General features: G+C 38.8%; 2 protein-coding genes across 3 annotated transcripts in view; one reads left to right on the top strand and one right to left on the bottom strand.

The window, feature by feature from the left end:
• The window catches only part of Slc39a10 (solute carrier family 39 member 10), a 47,295-nt gene extending 37,854 nt beyond the window's left edge, over nt 1–9,441 (top strand). For both annotated transcript variants that reach the window (XM_028765787.1, XM_028765788.1), the window contains exons 9-10: nt 4,338–4,528; nt 6,867–9,441. In XM_028765787.1, coding sequence (XP_028621620.1) covers nt 4,338–4,528; nt 6,867–7,025 — 350 coding nt within the window. In that variant the 3' untranslated portion in view covers nt 7,026–9,441. The remainder of the gene's footprint in view (nt 1–4,337; nt 4,529–6,866) is intronic.
• Nucleotides 9,442–9,620: 179 nt separating this feature from the next.
• Nucleotides 9,621–20,085, bottom strand: part of Dnah7 (dynein axonemal heavy chain 7) — a 249,661-nt gene continuing 239,196 nt past the window's right edge. The window contains exons 63-64 of the mRNA XM_028765706.1: nt 17,486–17,589; nt 9,621–9,833 (exon numbers count right to left, since the gene is read on the bottom strand). Of these exons, the coding sequence (XP_028621539.1) occupies nt 9,627–9,833; nt 17,486–17,589 (311 nt within the window). The 3' untranslated portion in view covers nt 9,621–9,626. The remainder of the gene's footprint in view (nt 9,834–17,485; nt 17,590–20,085) is intronic.

Consider the following 20,085-nt stretch of genomic DNA (forward strand, 5'->3'; position numbering starts at 1 on the left):
TGGTTGTGAACTACCTTGCAAATTCTGTGAATCAAACCTGAGTACTTTGGAAGAGCATCCAGTGTTCTTAACCACTGAGCTATCTCTCTAGCCCATATAATTTTTAAATATACAATAATAAAGAATATCAAAATTAACTCTTTAAAAAAATCTCAGTAAATATTGTTAGTAACTGTATTATTGGATTATATTCATTAACAACTTTGGCAGACACTCCTTATTTGTTGTGCTAATTAATATCTTGTCAGCAGTAAGAAAAGAATACTGATTTATCTTATTATGAAGATTATGTGCTCTGTCTAATCAGACTTGTAGGAACTGCTTTGACTTAGTTATAACACACAGGCTTTTACTGAGAAGGAAGGAAGGTGGAGTAACTATGCAAAGCTTCAGAGGCTTCATGGCCTGAAATAAAACTAGAACAGAGAGTTTTAAGTGAGCTGTGTCACTTTATACAGTCTGTAAGACTGCCCCACTTGTGTTGAGCTTAAATCTAACTATGCGTAGAGTCTAGAGACTACCATTACCAACAGAAATAAAAGGTAGCTTATGGACTAGAAGTTTTAATATTATTACTTTCTTTTTTTTTCTTTTAGATTCCCATCAGTCAGAACAACAGCAGATTCATTTTACAGAGATTAATGACTTTTTAAAAAAACTTTTATGTGAAAACAAAAGTTTGACATCTAGAAAATTTTGAAAAATGACAATAAACTGATTTGAAATTTGGTTTAGCCACATGCCCTAAATAGTGGTACTGAGAAAAGGACAGACATAAAACATTGAAACAGCTTATGGATTTTTTTTTTCCAACAAAGGTTCAAAGAGAATTCCACACAGGTAGACTTCAGCAAATGATGCTTCAGTGTGGGATGTTCACTTGCCAAAACCAGAAGCTGTTAGAGTCTGTGACTCACACTTCACACCATGAATCAAAATTAACTCAAAATAAACCGTTAATCCACATAGTCTGGGATAGTAAATTCCTGTTTGTGTCTTCTTAGGCACGTTACTAAATATATAATCCATTAAGAAAATAAAACAGATGATTCTAGGCATATTTAAAATGTAACAGACATTGTTTAGAGAATGGGAAAAAATTTTATAAAAAAAGCCATTAGAACCACAGTATTAAAGACTTCTTAATTTAGTGACAGAAACCTCTCGAGACCCCACCTTTCCCCCCTTCCCCCCCCAATCAGACAAAAAAACTTGAACAAATGTTTACTAAAGAAGATAAAACTTGGTATCTAAATGTGAAATTTTAGTTCTGGGTTTGTTATATGTTATCAAGGATATGAACAACTATAGTCTTATATTGGGTGGGAATGGAATTTCTTAAAAATTAGAAATATAATGAATAATCTGGCTTTATCAAAGAGAAACGAAAAGTTGAGTTGGTACAAAAGCCTGTTTACTGTATACAGTGATTTCATAATTGACCCAAATGATACTTAACCTAAATGTTCTTCAGCTGGAAAATAAACAAAGCATAGTTCATCTGTGGGTTGGTTAGTGCTGAGTAATACAGTGTAATTTCCTGATGTAGAGTACCATGGGTGAGTCTTATGTGCATTATGCCAAGTGATAAAAGTCCAGACCCAAACAATGCATGTTGTCTGACTGGTCATACAGTATTCTGGAAAAGACACACAAAAAAGCAACACCAAGCAAATCGTTTGCTGTGTTAGTGGTAAAGGCCCCAGGGGAATGGAGAGCTGGGAAGAGTTTGGTAGTTGTGATTACATGGTATGTGTGCTGGCAAAGATCTGGAGAGGTCTAAGAAGAAAACAAGAGCAACCTTTGTGAGTCATGCTTTTATGAAGCAAAGCTAGAGTTCATAAAAGAAACAGTTTTAATATAAATTACATACAGGATACATTGAGAGAAAAACCCCAAGAGACCTAGATAGAACACGTGTGCACATGCTTTAAGAAAATGACAGTTGAACACACCACTGGAAGGACAGAGGCAGCTATATCTTATTTTTGTAGGAATTAAATAATAATTCCTTTTGAAGGGTCCAAAGTTTAAGGCCAGCTTGGGTTGCGTGAGATCCTGTCTTAGCAAACATCCTCTGGATTCTGCTTAGTTAATTCATCTTCCTAGTTCCTCAAGAATGAGGTAAACCATCCCGCACTTGTGTAATAGCAGGAAAGACTGGGTGTTTGGTGCAGTGATACAGTTTGTCCTTTACCAGTGCTCATTAACTATTAAATCATGCTCCTTTCTAAGCCACATTTCTGAAACCATGAAGAAAGCAATGTGCTTCAAAACCAACCTACAGGAGATGCCAGCAATCTCATTCTCTGTTACCCAGTTCCCTTTCAAAAGCTCCCCCATTTAATTTAGCATAATTGGTTCAGGGTAAATTACTACAAATACAAAGGAGAAATGTATGGAGAAAGACGTGAGGTAGCTGCTTCCATACAGGCACCTAGAGAAGACTGGACAAATGAAGCAAACTCCAGGGATGAGTGGAGAGAAGCAGCCTGTGCAGGGCTCTGCAGGAGGATTGGCAAGCAGTTGTCCTAGCTAATTTTATATCATCTTGACACAAGATGGTGTGGGAGGACCCCCCTCCCTCCATTGTGGGTAGTACTACCCCTGGGCAAGTAATCCTAAATTCCAAGCATGCCATATGCAGCAAGCTTCAGTAAGTAGTGTTCTTCCCTGGCCTCTGAATCAGCTCTTGCCTCCAGGTCGTACCTACCTCTCCATTTTGAGTTCCCACCTTGGCTTCCCTCAGTAGACTGTGACTCTGCATATGTAACCCAGAGACACCCTTTCCTCCCCAAGTTGCTTTTGGTCATGTAACCCTAAGTTACAGCAGCATTAACCCTAGGAGACAGGTGGGAAAGGAATAGGGGAGTGGTATTAAATAGAAACTAAAAGATGGCAGTGTTGAAGACATCAGAAGAGCCTCTGATTTTCAAATAAATATAATAATTGAAAGATAGTGCTTTCGAAGTTGATAACAGTTTATTGGAATATGAAGAGATTTTAAAGTAGTTTCTCTGTTGTTAACTTCTTACTTGTTATAAATGCAAACTTTGTAGCCCTGAGTTTCCTAAGGAACCCTAACAGTCATCTACATAACACCTTGTATATACTGTTTATTGTTTGGTTGGATGCTTGGATATTTAATAACTAGAACAAAGAACACTGTTACAGTAAGTAAAGGTAGGGTTTGGATCTTTCAGCTTGAAGTATCTTATGTCCAGCAGCATCTGCCTGTTCTGCCAGCATCTCTCTGAGTAACAATAACTGCTTTTCCCAGTGTTCTGTGTTAGATGAAGAGAAAACATCTTTCTCTTTGGTTTCTTCTTTCTGTTCTCATTTTGTTCTTGTTGCTGTCAAACTTATGTGTACTTAGATCTCTAGCAAAAGACCCCTAGGGTTCTTCCTTCTGTGCTCAAGTGTCTGCTCCCTTGCAGCTGTGGGATGCTCTTTAGAGCTGGGCGGGGCAGTCATATAAACACATGGAAGATAAGGAGGGAAAGCTCTTTCCTCTCCTTACATTTTGTGATTTTCCTGATTAATGGTTTGTTGTTGTTGTTATTTCTTGGGGAAAAAAACTAATGCATACATAGCATAAAATATATGTAAGAAGCTATTACCACTCTTCTAACTTTGCCCATTTCCCATTGAAGAGCAGAAATGAACTTTGAATTGTTACTTTTTTTTTTTTTTTTAGTTTTTTTTAGTTTTTTTCGAGACAGGGTTTCTCTGTGTAGCCCTGGCTGTCCTGGAACTCGCTATGTAGACCAGGCTGGCCTCGAAGTCAGAAATCCGCCCGCCTCTGCCTCCCAAGTGCTGGGATTAAAGGCGTGCGCCACCACTGCCTGACGAATTGTTACTTTTAAAAGCGCATGGCTATATTTATTTTCTCCTTTCATTTTGTTTTGTTTTGTTTGTTTGTTTGCTTGCTTTTTGTTTTTTCAAGACAGGGTTTCTCTTTGTACCCCTAGCAGTCTTGGAACTCAATCTATAGACCAGGTGACCTCAAATTCAGAGATCCACGTACTTCTGTATCCCAAGTGTTAAGATTGAAAATGTGTGCCACTACACCTGGCCTTTCCATTGGCTTTGTGTATACAGTTGGTTGGCTCTTCATGCTCATATATACTCATGTAACTATACCACATACAGTATGTAGAACAATCCTGTCACCCTATAGCTTTTGCTCTGCTGTGTTAGTGATGTATCTTTATAATGCATTCTTAATTTTTAATATTTTTTCCACTCAAAGTTATGCTTTCAAATTCTGTGCTTTTAAAAAAAGAAAACAAAAACAAACAAAAAAAAAAACTTCTTCCATGATATCTGAATTGCAGGTGATTTTGCAGTTCTTCTAAAAGCAGGCATGACCGTAAAGCAAGCAATTGTTTACAATCTGCTCTCTGCCATGATGGCTTACATAGGAATGCTCATAGGCACAGCTGTTGGTCAGTATGCCAACAACATCACACTCTGGATCTTCGCAGTCACAGCAGGCATGTTCCTCTATGTGGCCTTGGTGGATATGGTAAGATAACTTTTCTGTTGTACTAAACTTGCAAATAGAATGCAGCCTTCAGAAATGGAAGACATATTTGGAAGTGGTTGGAAACAGCAGTGTATTTTTAAAGAATGTGGCTAATTTTAGATTGTGACGTCTAAGTAATAATTAGGAAAAGCATTTACCTTAGCATTTCTTGGAGATGCTGAAAATTTCTAACCAACTCTGTCACAACTCAACTAATAGTAGGATTTAGAGATATGATTACAGAATGCTTAGACTCCTATGTGCATGCCAGTCTTTAAAGTTCCTAACAGTAGTGGTTGTTCATCTCCATTTTACATAGTACTTCACATGTTAGACAGTGTTTCTGTGGGGCTATCAGTTTCTCTAGGTTTCATTTTTACATTTTTCCTGGCAAACTTTCAGTTCCATCTAAGAACAGCATCTCTAAGTTCCTACACTGACCTGCCAGGCTTTAAGCATCCTGTCAACTCTGTGCTCTGTCATTTCCTCTCTGTGTCACGGATTACCTTTCCTGAGGGGAGAAACTCCTGTTTCTTGCAGACCTACTCCTCAGGTGTGGAACCCACTAATTCTGGCTGTGCATTCCATCTTTGTCACTTGTGTCATCTTGATCTATTGATAACACACTGAGTATTTGACTTTATTTCTCAAGCTTAGTGCCTCTCCCACAAGGAAATGGCTCTAGGGGGACAGACATTATTGTCATCATTATTAGTTGTCATGTGCCGCTGGAAATGCAGTTCACAGCCACTAGCAATGCAGATGGTCTAATCCTTGTGCTAGAGATCAGAAGAAAGATTTTACAGTAAGAATTTGTGGGGGCTTTTAACTAACATTTTAATTTATTCCTTGATAATTTTATGCAATATATTGTGAACTCCTTCCCCAGCTCAAGTCAGAGTTGCACACTGTATTTGCAACTGCAGACAAGCTAACTGAAAAGAGAATCAGGGAAGTTGTTTTGCTTTTTAATGATAGGAAATCTAGGCTTAGTTTTAAAGACTATGTAAGAGTTTATTGAGAACAGGAACAGGTAGATGAGGTCCTCAGTCCAGTGGTAACAGAATCCCTCTGACTGATAGTTCTACTCTGGGGATTATGTTTTGAAATAACTCAAGAGATAGTCATCTGTTCAATAAGCAAACTAACAGGAACAAGCCTGCTCTTTGCAAAGGATGCAGCTGTGTCAGAGACACTATGATGTTGGCACAGAAGGAATCAAGCCCCCTGAATATATATTCTAGCACATTATTAACACAAAATGACACTTTTTCTGATTAGCAGAAATGAATTATTTAAGAATAATATCCAGGGCCAGTAAGAACTCAGTAGATAAAGGCACTTGCCACCAAGCCTGGAGACCTGAGCTCCCTGAGTTCTCACGTGGAAGGAAAGACCCAGCTACTTACTGCAAGTTGTCCTCTGACCTCCACAAGTGCACTATATCATGTGCACACACAATTACTCTCATATAAAATAAGTAAATGAAATATAACTTAAACATTTTAAAGTGATAATGAACACACTTTAAAGTACAGTATGTCATTTGTGAATTGTAGAAAACCCTGACAGGGCTATAGCAGTAGAAAGCATGACCACATTTTTATTTTAGCTACACTGCCTCGACTATAAGAAAGATTACTTACCCAAAGCGATTAGAAGGCATTCAAGTACGTATTGGCAATACACAGAAGCTTTACTTGAGATTCCTAAAGGAGCCTCTGGAGATGCCTGTTTGGGGGCACTTTGGGCAGTGCTATTTAGCAACTACTGTGGAAATAATTTTCTGTTTCTGTGTCTCTCTCTCTCTCTCTGTCTCTCTCTCTGAGTCTCTCTCTCAGTCTCTCTCTCTGTCTCTCTCTCTCTGCCCCCCCTCCTTTCTTGTATGTCTGCATGTGTGCATGTATGTGTTATAGATGTTCGTACCAGCCAAAGGTCCTTAGGAATACCAGGCAGGCTGTACCGCAGAGCCCCATCTCAATGAACAGCCCTAAGTGCTGTGTACTGGGAGACACTCATCAGCTCTTTGCTGGGTTATGACAGTTGAGATGATATTCAGGTAAAACTTTTGAATGGCAGAGACCCAGCATTGTTTCAGTCTTGCTGCCAGCAGGAATCCAGAGGGCATGTCTGTGAAACATTCTGATGTTGTTTATGTTTCAATATTAAGGGAAGTCAGAAAGAAAAGTTTTTGTAACAGTAAAAACTTATGGAAAGAAAGAGAAACACTGTAATAAAAATAGAACTAGATAGTTACTAGAACTGGATATCAGAAGTTGCCAGTCTATAAATTTTACATAGTTTCAATGTCCTTGTTAAAGTGTGTTTCTTCTTTCAGCTTCCAGAAATGCTGCATGGAGATGGTGACCATGAGGAGCATGGCTTCTGTCCAGTCGGGCAGTTTATTCTTCAGAATTTAGGACTGCTGTTTGGATTTGCCATCATGCTGGTTATCGCCCTCTATGAAGACAAAATTGTGTTTGACATCCAGTTCTGACCATTCCCAGTTTCTTTGTTGATTGTGAGAATGTCCGTGCAGCTTGCTTCTGTTCCTTATACTGTATGCACATCGCTCAGAGAATCCAGTGGCCTGCACTATTCACAGGTTCTAAAGATTTGAGCCTAACTACAAAAGACTGGTGCTCAGTACTGTTTTCTCTGCATGGATGGGTCTTTTAAAGATTTGTGATAAAGTCAGAACATGGGACTCCATGTACCAATATTGATAGATGTTTAAGAATTTAAAAAGAGAGAATCATATAAAACACTAGTCTTTTTATTAGTAGAAACTTCTGTGGCTATGCAGAAATAGAAATTAAACCAAAAAAATCATTTAAACTTTAAAAATATTTTAAATGGACTTTGAGCAGACATCTTTGTGTGTGTGCTAAGAATGAATTTTAGTGCCCTCTAATTCAGCTACATATATACATATGGGATTAATAGGGATCAACTTGACACAACTTTGAAACTGTATAAAGTTGACTTTAGGAACTAGAGGGAAGCCCAGGCTGCACTAGAGTATGGATTTAGCATTGGGAAAAGCCCTTATTCTTGAATCTAGAGTTACTATTTTTGTATATATTTGCATAGTGTTCAAACTTGCAGCCTAAACTACTGAAATTTGTGATTGTATGTTTGTGTGAACTTCAGTTTAATGAAAGATTCATAATGGTTCTTTGCATACTATACTTGGTGTTGGGTTTTCCTTTTAACTTTGTTTTTATGGGGAGGGGGATGAGTCAGAGCATGTAGTCAGATACCTTTTTCTTAACATTACTACTCTAGAAAATATCAAAGAAGTGGCATTCCATTTCCCTAGCACTAACTAGGTTAATTGGAAACTTTGAGTTCTCGGTGTTCACTTTAACAGTTGGGCATTGGAACTCAGAGCACATGCTGTGGCTGGTAGTAAAATCCAAGTTTGCCATGCCTATAGTCTGTATATAAAATGTCGGCTAAATGGTCACTGCACTGGTACCATAGCTACTTTGGTACCAAACATATGACTAAGCCAAAATCACTTTTATCATTGTGTGCCAAGATACACTGTTGGTGCCTGATATGGAATGGTCTGTGTTTGGGTGCCTGCTCTTACACCACTGGTGCAGTGATGTGTGAGAAGTCTAAGTCACGTTTCGTCTGAATTGTAGGCTAGTCATGTGCATATAGCTCTGTTTACATCTCATGCCACTCACTCTTCACTTCTGCAGGCAAATGTCTGAACTGCGTGCAGCTAGCTCTCTTATAACTGCTTGGCAGCCAGAACACTCCTTGGGAAAACACCGTAAGAGCCAAACCCTGTCCATTCCATTTTAAATATTTTTATTCTGTCCCCTTTCCAGTTCTTTTCCTCTTACTCTGATTTTATTTTTGTAAGACAAAAACAAAAATTTGAGAGCAGCACATGCATCCAGGGGTTGGAGGGTAATGTCCAGTATTTCTTTGTTACGGTATAAGCAAGGATTATTCAGTCTTACAACAGTTGTCTCTTGAGCCCTCCTTGCAGTAAGTGATTTTGTACACATGTTTTTAGCACTGGGCATGCCTACGACAGTCCTTACTTCACCTCATTGCTTGACCCTTCGAGCAACCTTGCTAAAAGGTGCTGGTGCACTCAGTACTATCAACTTCAAGTGACTCGGATATTTTGCTTTCAAAATACACTTATGCTTCATTTTTGAGATTTATTCCCAAGGAGCATTGTGCATTCCAGCATTAAATCTGCTTCATTTAAAACAACAGCTGGAATATACTTCCACTCGAAAATGCCTCACTTAAAGCTGGTCAGTTATGCTTACAGTATACAAAGTTTTATATTCTCAAACAAATGGTATTATCTTTATTTGTTAGATTTTCTTAGTTGTTTCGGAGGGCTTTAACAGTTGCTGCTAGTATTTTGATAGCGTTCCACCAGTATTTAGTTTTCACATCATTCTAGTGTATAGCTTCAGGTCTCACTAGACAATCCTAACTCCACTACATTTCTGTTTGGCTCCAACATTCCACTTAGCTTGACTAGTCTAATTTTAACATATGCTTGTTGGAGGTCACCAATGTTACTTGTACAATGCTGTCACCATGTGACATCCATATGGATTTTGGTGTATATCACATTGCGCTCAATCAGCTGTGATTATGCTTAAAAATACTATAGTAACTAGATGCAGTGTGAACCTTTTTCATTAACAGTAAGTCAGTGGCTTAAATGTGATTATGGTCCTGCAAGGTGATACTTGCTAAAATATCTAAACCTTTTTTGTTGTAACTGAATCATTTTTTTTTTAAATTTATGAAGCTGGAAGTGATCAAATGCTGTTTGTTTTTTTTTCATTGTCAACAGTGGTGTGTCATTTTATATATGTTCCTAATGCTTATGGAACTCTCCCAAAATAAAGTTATCCAGAAAGAAAGTGTGTAGTGTGTTTTCAGTCTCTGTCGCGGAACACTGTTTGAAACTTCACTGGTACCCTAAAGAGGCTGGAATAAAGTCCTAATTAAGAATGTTACGTTTATTTAAGCCAAAACAACATTTAAACAGTAACATATGTTTTACTCAATCTAACAAGAAGTTGGAAGAGACGATGCCACCTTTGGATTATGAGTTCAGTTGACACAGCAATGCCACACCTCGTCCAATCCAGTGTTCCTTGGGGTGGTCAGAGGGAAGAATCATGGCAATCACGAAATTTGTGGAGTGGCCAGTGGTGGAGAGTGTGCCCCTCCTCTCGCTTGTCTTATACAGTGGAGCAACATAACTTGGTCTTTTGGGTATGTCTGACTTCTTACAGGGTTTTAGCCACATCTGGAAGAAAGCACAAACACCTCTTTAAGTCAGAGCTATTAACTGGCATGTACTTTAGCTGCTGTGGTAGTCCCAGTGTAAGGTTATGTCTAAAACTTCTGCCCTACATAGATTTTGTTTTTTGTCGGCAGTGAAATGATGGCTCAAAAATAAAAATAAATACTTAACTAGCTCAGAACCAGTATACAAAGTGAAAACAGTTTGCCTCTGTTAGAAACATATTGCCCACTCATGAATATTTTAGATATTATTTGGTTTAAGAGAGTTAATTGGGCTAGCCTGGGAAATGTTAGTATTTTTAACTCTTTTTCTACAAAGAAAGTATTCTTAGTGAACTTAATTATAACCCATACTTAGTAGTGGTTTCTTAGCAGGTTGTATGTAAATGTTTTTATAGTAAACAGTTAATTTATAAAATATTGCATTGTGCCGTAGTGAAGACACTAATTACTTAAAAACATATTACCCAACTGTTTGTCACCTCTTCTTTGGAGGTGATTTCTGGTGCTTTTAGTAACAAAATAAAATTCTATATATTTTCAAACGAGAGATGCTACTATTTATATTCAGAATAATATGACTTATTTATTTAAAACCAATAAATTCTGAAGAGATTTTTTTTCTGGGAACATTTATTTTAGTAAATCAACTCCCTATTGTGGACGGATAATATACACACTGTGCTGTTTAACAGCTGTGAGCCAGGCAAGATGGTTCAATAGAGGCACCTGGCAATTTTCCTGCGCCTCTACAAGAACTAAACCAAGACTGGAGAGCTACAGCTAGAGTTGAATGACTTTGGGAAAACACTGGAATTCAGCATCGGAATACAAAACATTGTAGAATCCAAACAACAACAAGGGACAACAGCAAAACAAGAGAAACAGCCTATCTGCCACCCAGTTTCATAGCTCTGGGATGGGCTCACTTCCAGCAAATGTCCAGTATGTGTATTGTGAAGTTACCAGGTACTTCCAGGTGTACAGCCTAAGAGGTTAAAGGCCTGCCTGAAGTCCATATAGGTTGGCTTCACCCCTCCAGCAGATCTCTAAGGTACTATAGTCAGTAGTCACCCTAAAAAGGGTCCTGATTGACTAGATTGTTCTAAAGGGTCAAAAACCTTCACACAGTCTCATCTGAAACCTTGCAGCCATTCTCTACCATACTGGCTTAGCAGGAGATATACTCAATTGGCTGAGAGCCCTGGGAGAGGGATTTTGTCTGAACTCAGCCATGACCCACTAATACTCAATTACTGGTGAACACTATTGCTGGAACAATCCAGAAGAAAAATGCCTGGAGCTATAGAAATACATCTGTCCCCAGGAATGCACAGGTAGGGACCCAGTGAGGGATGGGAAGACATACCCTACTTCGGGTATGTCTACTACTTTGTAGCAAAAAATAAATTACTCCATTGCACTTGTTCTGGGTCCTGCATTAGTTGCTTCACACTTACCTGGTCAAACACTGGTCACAAAGAAAGGTGAGTACTACAGAGGGTAGGAAAAATGTTGACTCTTGTCGCTCCCTGTGAATCACTCAACTGTACTTGTAGAGTGTCTAATCGAAAGAGTGCTTTTAGACCCTTCACTGTTGTTGAAGCAGCCAAGACTAGAGCCCATTCAAGTAACAGAGCCAGCATCAACAGTACCTAAGAAGTCCTACCACTGGATGAAAAACAATATTCCCATTATCAGATGAACCATATAGGGAACACTCCATTACTCCCACTATAGGAGGATCCATACAGGGAGCACCCCACTCCCTCTATAAGAGGAACCGTATAGGGAGTACTCCATTCATTCTTCTACCTATTCCATACACCCCTAAACTGTTAGTGTCCCTCTCATGGGTAATCCATAGACAGAGAGTCGGATTCTCTTAAGTATGCACTCTGCCAAAACTTAATAACTACAATCAAAAAAGCTACAAGGACATTGTGCTGCAATACACAGCAGGAAATGAACTCAGCATAGCATAGTAAACCGACACCCTGATACACATCTTTAAAACAAAGTCATTCTAAGAAGTCTATCCCATATAAGTGATAGAGATAATCCATTTCACTAGATGCACAGATTTCAACATATACACAAGAAGTAGTTTCAAACATTTTAAATTAATGTATCTCCTAAAAAATAACTCCCTAGTAACATATTCCAAAGATACTGAGGCTGATGAAATACCTGATAAATTCAAAAGAATGGTTGTTGAAAAGCTTAGAAGTCTGGGGGTTGGGGTAGGGTTTAGGAAAGTTGGAATTGTGTTTTCTTAGCATGCATAAAGCCCTGGGTTCAATTCTCAATACCACACAAAACTGGGCATGGTAGCAATAGACCTGTAACTCTAACATTTGAAAGTTGGAGGTAGGAGGCTGAGAAATTCAAGGTCACCCTCAGCATGGAGTTCAAGTCTACCTTGAGCTGTATAAAACCCTGTATCACACAAAGAAAAATCTCAATGACAAATGAGATTCAAGAACATAGACACACACAAAAATTAGGAAGACAATGCAGCTATGAATGAGGAACTCATCAAATACAAAAAGAAAGATTACTATGAGTTCAAGGCCAGCCACAGTAACAGTCTCTCAAAAGTCAAAGAAAATGTAGGTGCACATCTCCAAATCAGACTAGCTTAAGCAAATAGACTAAAAATATTGATTTTTCATAATATTATACTCATGAAAAAAAAGAGAGATTAAGGCAGAATGAAAAGATTACAGATCTTTGTAGCACTACCAAAAGATCAAATGGCTGCATAATTGACATACTTGAAGGAGAAAAAAATAGACTAAGGTCACAGAAAAATCTATTGCATAGAATAAGAGCAGATGTGTGTACAGATAAGAGGTCTTAGATCCCCACACTGCACATTATACATTACAGTCAACATGCCAAAAGTACAGTATGAAGTAGGTAGGGGGGGCATGTGTTATGTACCCATATATTAGCTGTGCATGCCCAGAGGTGTCAAAAGGATGTTAGACATCTTCATCATGTTCCACCTTGGTTTTTGAAACAATCTGGGCTTGAAGCTCAGTGATAGCCAGCTAGCAAGCTCCAGGATCTGTCTGTCTCCATGACGCATCATGGTTTCAGGTGTGTGGTGTGCCTGTGGCTTTACATGGATAATCATATTTGAACTTGGGTTCCCTCGCTTTCACAGCAAGAACTCTTGCCCATGAAGCCATCTTATCTCCCAGAGATAGTTTTAAAACTTGCAAGAGGAAAGCACACTGAAAGGCAGCCCTAGTAGACTACCTACAAATTCTCAGCAGAAACCCTACAGTTCAGAAGGATATGGAATAGCATATTTGAGTCTGGAAAGAAAATGATTTCTACTCAAGCTATATCCAGCAAAGCTGTCCTTTAGAATTATCGGGACACAGTCCAAGAATGGAGTCTTGTAAGGAGAATTCTGAGTGCTTGTGAGAAAACTCCAATAAAAATAAGACAAGAGTTATTTGTTATTTGTTTATATGCCTCTATGGGTAAACAATATTTTGCCATGCGTGGCTTGCCTTTGTTATTGTAAGCTTTACTAGTGTGACTCTTCTTAATCCTCAGGCAATTGATAAATCATCTGATGCCCTGAATAAAGTCGGCTATTGCGTAAGACTTTAGTCTACTGCATTTATCTGCTCCATTCTCCCAGGTCCCACCGCCTCTAGAGCAGTAAACAAGAATCAAGATCTTAGAAATAAAAACTAAGATCATTTATGACCACAAAACCAACCATACTAAAGATGCTTTTAAGAGAACTCCATATCCAGAAGTAAAACAAACAGAAACTATCATCATGAGCACGTAAAGTATAAATTCTACTGGAAGAGTAGGTACACAAGTGAGAAAGCTAAAACATCAAAGTATCAATACAATAAATCATCAAACCACAGAGATGAGTATAAGTAAGGCAGTAAGAATTAAACAATGCCCTAAACAGAAGAAAACAGAAACCATGACAGACATATCGTACCTTTCATAACTCGGAATGACCATAGCCTTAATTCTTCAGTTAATTGATACAAAATTTTGTATGGATTAAAAACCAGAGCCAAAATAGACTGCCCACAAGAAACTCAGCTCAACCATAAAGACACACAGACTAGAATGAAAGGGTGGAAAATGATATCCTAAATAAATGGAATCCAAAACCCAGAATGAGTAGTAGACCACTAAGAAAATAAGAAGAGACAAAGATCATTGCATAACAATCAAGGAATCAATTCATCAACAAGATGTATTATTTATAAATATTTATGCATATACTACCAGTAATCAATTTTATAAAAGAATGCTACTAGACAAAAATGGAGAATGGGGTCCAATATAACAATAGCAGGGGATGTCAGGACCCCCATGCTCACCAATGAACAGTCATCCAAATGAAGCATCTACACAGAAAAATCAGAGTCAATCCATACAGTAGGTAAATGGATTCTTTATTTACAGCACATTGTACTCAAATGCTCTAGAAACACGTAAGAGCACGATGTGCATCTGTACACCGTTACTGGACGGTTGTTTTGCTCGCTTCTAATTTAGTGTACAAAAATCAATTCTTTCCTAGCCTTACCCCTGTTCCCCAGCTTTTAATTACACCTTGTTCTTTGTTATTTAATTTCCTTTTTATATTTCTTTTCTATTTTTTAAAGTCCTTGATGATTTAATACACTGTACACTGAGTTTGGTCTTTATGCTCCTCTACTCCCCTGAGTGCTCATTCTCATCCCTCTGCACTTACATCTGGTGAAGTCTTTCTTTCCAGCAAGCCCCTCCTCCCATGATGTTCTCCCACTGAGCTTTTGGTTGCCTATTTGACCATGAGTGGTGAGCTACTGAAAAATGGGCAACTTACCAGTGGCTACACCACTGAAGAACAAGGACTCTCCCCAAGCCGTCTCTGTTTATTGCTGTCTAGAGTACCTGAGTCTGAGTGATCAGGAATTCTAACTTAAAATTTTTCTTCACTTCTGTATACTGTTAGGGAGTGTTTTCTTCCCTCTTCTTTTCATGTGTGGGCACACATGTATGTACAGGGGCACCTGTGCCTGCATGTGTGTTTAATGTCTGAGGTTAATGTCTGGAATCTCAATTAAAATTTCAGTTTATTTCCTGAGATGAGATTTGTTGTCAATCAAACACAAAGCTCACTGACATACTGGTCTTAATTCTTCATGGAACTAGAAAAATCCTGTTCCTGTTGGAGCCCAGATGACCCAGAATAGCCAGTGAAACCAGAAGCAAAAGCAGCAAGTCTGAGGTCTCACAGTTCCCACTTCGGAGGCCTGCTCCAGAAGTGAGCTAAGGAAAGCAGTGTGGTGTTTACGTATGGATGGCACAGAGCATGGAAATAGGAAAACCCGCAGAGGCACCCATTCCTCTGTAGCCAACTAACCTGGCCAAAGTGTCAAACCACATCTCAAAGAAAGACAGCTTCTTTGGAAAGACCATTTTCTTAACATAAGTAAGTGCAATCTCTATAAAAATAGTATGGCAGTTTCACAAAAAATGTAAAATAGGGCTACTGTATGATCCAGCTAGACCACTACTCCTAGGTATACATCCAAAGTAAATAAAGTCAACATGAAAAGAAATTAATACCCAAGTTTGTTGCAATAGTATGATAGATTGATGATAGATAATTGATAGATATGCATACACATACACACATACATATATAGATGCAATAAAAATAACAAAATCATTCACATCAAAGTATTTGCTGGAACCAGAGAATGCCAAGTTAAGTGAAATCAGCCAGATGTGGAGACAGAAAGACAGACAGACAGACAGACAGACACACACACATACAGAGAGAGAGAGAGAGAGAGAGAGAGAGAGAGAGAGAGAGAGAGAAACAGTCACTGGTGAATACTCTATCATATGCAGAAGCTTAAGAAACAGAAAGGAAACTGAATAACAGACAGTAGAAGAGGTGGGATCAGAGAGGGTGGCACTGGGAAAGGGAATCAGAGTAGAAAAGCAGATGGACATGTCAAAGCACAATGCATAGATGTATGGAAATACCACAGTGAATCCTAATGTCTGCATGATGTGTGCTAATAATTACAATTTCTCCAGAGCCAAGTTATTAAAGCAGCTGTGTAATGCTTAGATAAACTTATATAAAAACTTAGATAAAAATATAACATAGTTCCATTCCTCGTTTAGCTACAATAGACCATATTCTTTTTAGTCATTTAAGCAAGTTTCTAGAATATTACCAATGTAATTTATTGTAGAATGTGGCCAGTCTTTAGAACAAGATTTTTAAGGCCAGCTAGCCTTTGACTTTAAAAGGCAAAGAGCAAACTAAAACCATAAATGTCTTTTAGAATTTAACCAAATTAATTTATCTCATAGTAATGAGTAGTCCTTTAGGCTTCTTAGGTCAAAACACAATCACATGAAGAAGCCAGTGACTAAGACCCAGGGTTACCCATTCCTCCCAGATCACTGTGGGATCCTTGTTATGGGGGTGGACAAGCAGAAGCTTAACAATAACATAACTCTCATAACTTTCAACTTAAAACCTCTCAATGAACAATGTACTTCATTTTAAGCAAAGAATGAATTTTTCTCATGAGAATTTTTATTTCTCAATTGACTTCTTTGCTAAGAAGAATAATTATCTGCTTGTAGATGCACTCCCTTCCTCTACTCCCTGCAAACTAATTAAGGATGTCCTCAGAAAGGAAAGAAATTGCAACCTAGCCCGTTCCTGAAATGGCGAATGTTTACTTCACTGTTGGAGTCTCCTCTCCTAAACCCTCTCTGCCCAGAGGATCTTAGTACACAGAAAAGGAGGTCTAGATGGAATTCCTAGGTTTGGACTAGCCCTTCCCTTTATAGATGCTATGGTGAGTTTTCACCTGTCTCTAAGCTTACAGAATTCTACAATTCATGTGATTCTAATAGTCGTTGTTTTATCATACCATCCTGGATGTACCCTTCAGATTATATAAAAATCTGTTTTGTCATGATGTAGTTACACACAGAGACAATCGTGTGACATTAACCCTCACCATTCATTAATTCTTTATTTGCAAGTTTCATGAAACATCAAAATTCACTTCTCATCCTATAGCCAGCCCTAGCAGTGTGTTTACAGTCATTAACCGATGTGGAATTTGAGTTGTCTTTATCCCACAATCATCCTCATGTCTATAGTTGGACCCTAGAAAGTCCTGCTTTCTTATTTTCAACTCTTACATCTATAAACAACTGTACTCTTCATGGTCTATTTTGTGTTCAGTTGTTAACATTCTTTGCTTTGTTGGCATTCTGTTGTTTAAAATAACTTGCAGCCTAAAGGCTGCAGCACAGACCAATGTTCCTACGTGCATGAAGGCTGAGGGATGAGTTTAATCCATCGAGAATCACAGTGCTAGTGACTGTGAGATAATGTATACTGAGTAAGTTTTCTTTAAACAGAAACAGTATAACAGTATGGATCAGTCAACTAACAAAAACACTGATACCATAGAACCTCAATCCAGAAACCCATTAGGAACAAATATATTCGGTAATTCAGCATTGGGAACAGTTTTACAGACCAAAGTTACCATGAACAACAAGAAAAGACTGGATGTGCATATATCCATATGCGGGCACATGTGAATGTAATCCATAGTAAATACTAACCACAGGGACTGTGTCATAGAGAACTTTAGGATGTGATTCTGCAAGTTTCTTGGTCTTCCTGTTCCAGGAAGCTCCATCCAAAAACAATCCATGAATGTAAACACCTAAATAACAAAGAAAGAAGTTAGCATTCAAAGAGCTCATTGACTGAGTCCTACATCTGAGATTCCTGTCTGGGGAAAGCAGGCCAATATAATGCCAGCCATAGCTTCTCAGGCTCCCCTCCTCTCTACTTCCCTTTCCACTATTCAATGTGTTCAGTAAATTACTGAGTCTCCCAGATGTAACTAGCAATTCAGTTAACAAGAACTGTGGGTAATAGGCCTGGAATCACTGACGCTAAGCAGTAAATAAACTGGCAGTGGCTTCCTCGATTCCCTGTGACATTTAGTTATCAATTTGCTTATTATGGAGACAAGGTTTCAAGGGAGCCAGACAGGCTGTAAGCTCTCAATACCCCTGCCTCAGCTTCCCAAGTCTAGTGTTTCATGTGGATCGACTCACTGGGCACCATTTTACTCTTTTGCTCTTAGTAAACAGGGCAAACTTGACTTGTAAGGCCAGAAAGTCAGAAGCAGACAAGCATTCAAGTATATAAAAGGAGAAAGGCAGAGGTTGGGGGAAACTCAGATGGTACCTGTGACCTCCCCCCTTCCAGGGACTCCATTGAGAAAGGGATTTCTTTGGGAAAATCCTAACTTTCCAGATCATTCTGTGGATTCTCTCTCTCTCTCTTTTTTTTTTTAAGATTTATTTTTATTTTATGTATGGGAGTACACTGTAGCTGTCTTCAGACACGCCAGAAGAGGGCATCAGATCCCATTACAGATGGTTATGAGCCACCATGTGGTTGCTGGGAATTGAACTCAGGACCTCTGGAGGAGCAGTCAGTGCTCTTAACTGCTGAGCCATCTCTCCAGCCCTGGACTCTCATTTTTGTTCATGCAATTGATGAAGCAGGATGGAGTAAGCACATTTATTTTTCTGGTAAAAAGGTACAAGTATGTTTGTGTGCATATAAAATTAAATTTATAATTTAACAATTATCTGTCCTCAATGATATTATTGTCCTCACTGATAGTAAAGTGGTTTGCTTAGCTAAAGGCTACTCAGCTAAGCTAATTACTGAGCAATTTTGGTACACCAAGTATTCTATACTAATTATTAGATAAATTGTGTTTTATGTGCTACTCTACCACTCTTAAGATAATGCTGTATTTTTAGTGCCTGAAAACCTGTTTCCCGAGGGAACAGGTAGATACAGATTGGTAAAAAGGGAAACAAAGATTGTATAATCTCTATGCTCGCTCTATATAATTCCACAAGTTGAATATGGGCAATTAACCAGTTTTAAAACTTTATTCAATGTTTTCATAACTTAAACATTTTAGCTGGATCCAAACATTGAATAGAGTCATTAGTTCTACTCGGATATCAATGGGAATGCTGCTTTTGTTCTATATCAGAAGGACACTGAGAAAAGTTAGGAGGGGGAAAGTCAGGCTTCTGAATACAGAAGTAACCATAGCTTCATCAAGACACTTTCCATGAAAACGCATTGTTTTCAAACTCCTTCATGAAGACCTCCACATGGTAGGCTGGGAAGAAGACAGTTGAGTATGTGGCCAGATGGCCTGCACTTACTTGTCTCTGTCCAATGCTACTGTGAGTCCTTGGGGAAGGTTATAGCCTCCCTGGGCCCAAGTGTCTGCCTCTATATAATAAACTGAACGGTGCCTGTGCCACAGGGTTACCATGAGGATTAGAAGGCCTGGGCAGTTTCTGTGGCACAGATGTGCAATAGACCACCACCACACAGAGGTTCAGGCTCTTCCCTCGACTTTCTTGAACTCAAAGCTCTTTAGCTCCCTTCCTGTATACTTTGTTTGGAATAAATATTTACCCTTCTTGACATGTTCCTCAATCTGGCTAGCTATGTTGGATTTTATGAGAACAGGCGCTCAGATAGTTTTTTTAATAGTAGTAACCTATGTGAAGAAGGGATTTTTTAAATATACATAATAAAGGAAATAATAAATGAAACAATGTAGCTGAGGGTTGTAAGCTTGAGATTCAGCAATGTGCCCATTCCAAATGTATTGATAACAGGGACTCTGAACAAATGGTCAGATAATGATGGGTTAGGCATTTGCTGCTGGGGAAAGTATGACTAGTTGGAACATGGTATGTGTCCCAAAGTCTCTGCTTCCCTGTGTGCTCATTGTCCCTAAGCACTTTTCTGCAGTTAAGTATAAGAATAAATGGTGGTGTGAAATCTTGGGCTAGCTTCCATAAACCTGTCGTGAGTTTCAGGTCTGTGACACACTTCCACTGCAGCAGTTGAGGTCCAGGTGCTACTAGAGACTGAGTAGGGAAGGGTGAAGTCAAGCAAGATGACAGCTCTGCATCTGTATTGTCACGGGAGAAAGACAACCAAAGGAAACTCGCGACTCACCGTGGAGTGAACCAGTGCTGTCAACTTCATAAGAAGACTGGATGAGAGTAGGAAGGCAGGATAATAAGCTGGCCTGGCACAGAGACCTGACAAATGGGGGAGGAGGAGGAGGAGGAGGAGGAGGAGGAGGAGGAGGAGGAGGAGG

This window comes from Grammomys surdaster, unplaced genomic scaffold (assembly GCF_004785775.1).
Source record: "Grammomys surdaster isolate TR1022 unplaced genomic scaffold, NIH_TR_1.0 165, whole genome shotgun sequence".
NCBI lineage: Eukaryota > Metazoa > Chordata > Mammalia > Rodentia > Muridae > Grammomys > Grammomys surdaster.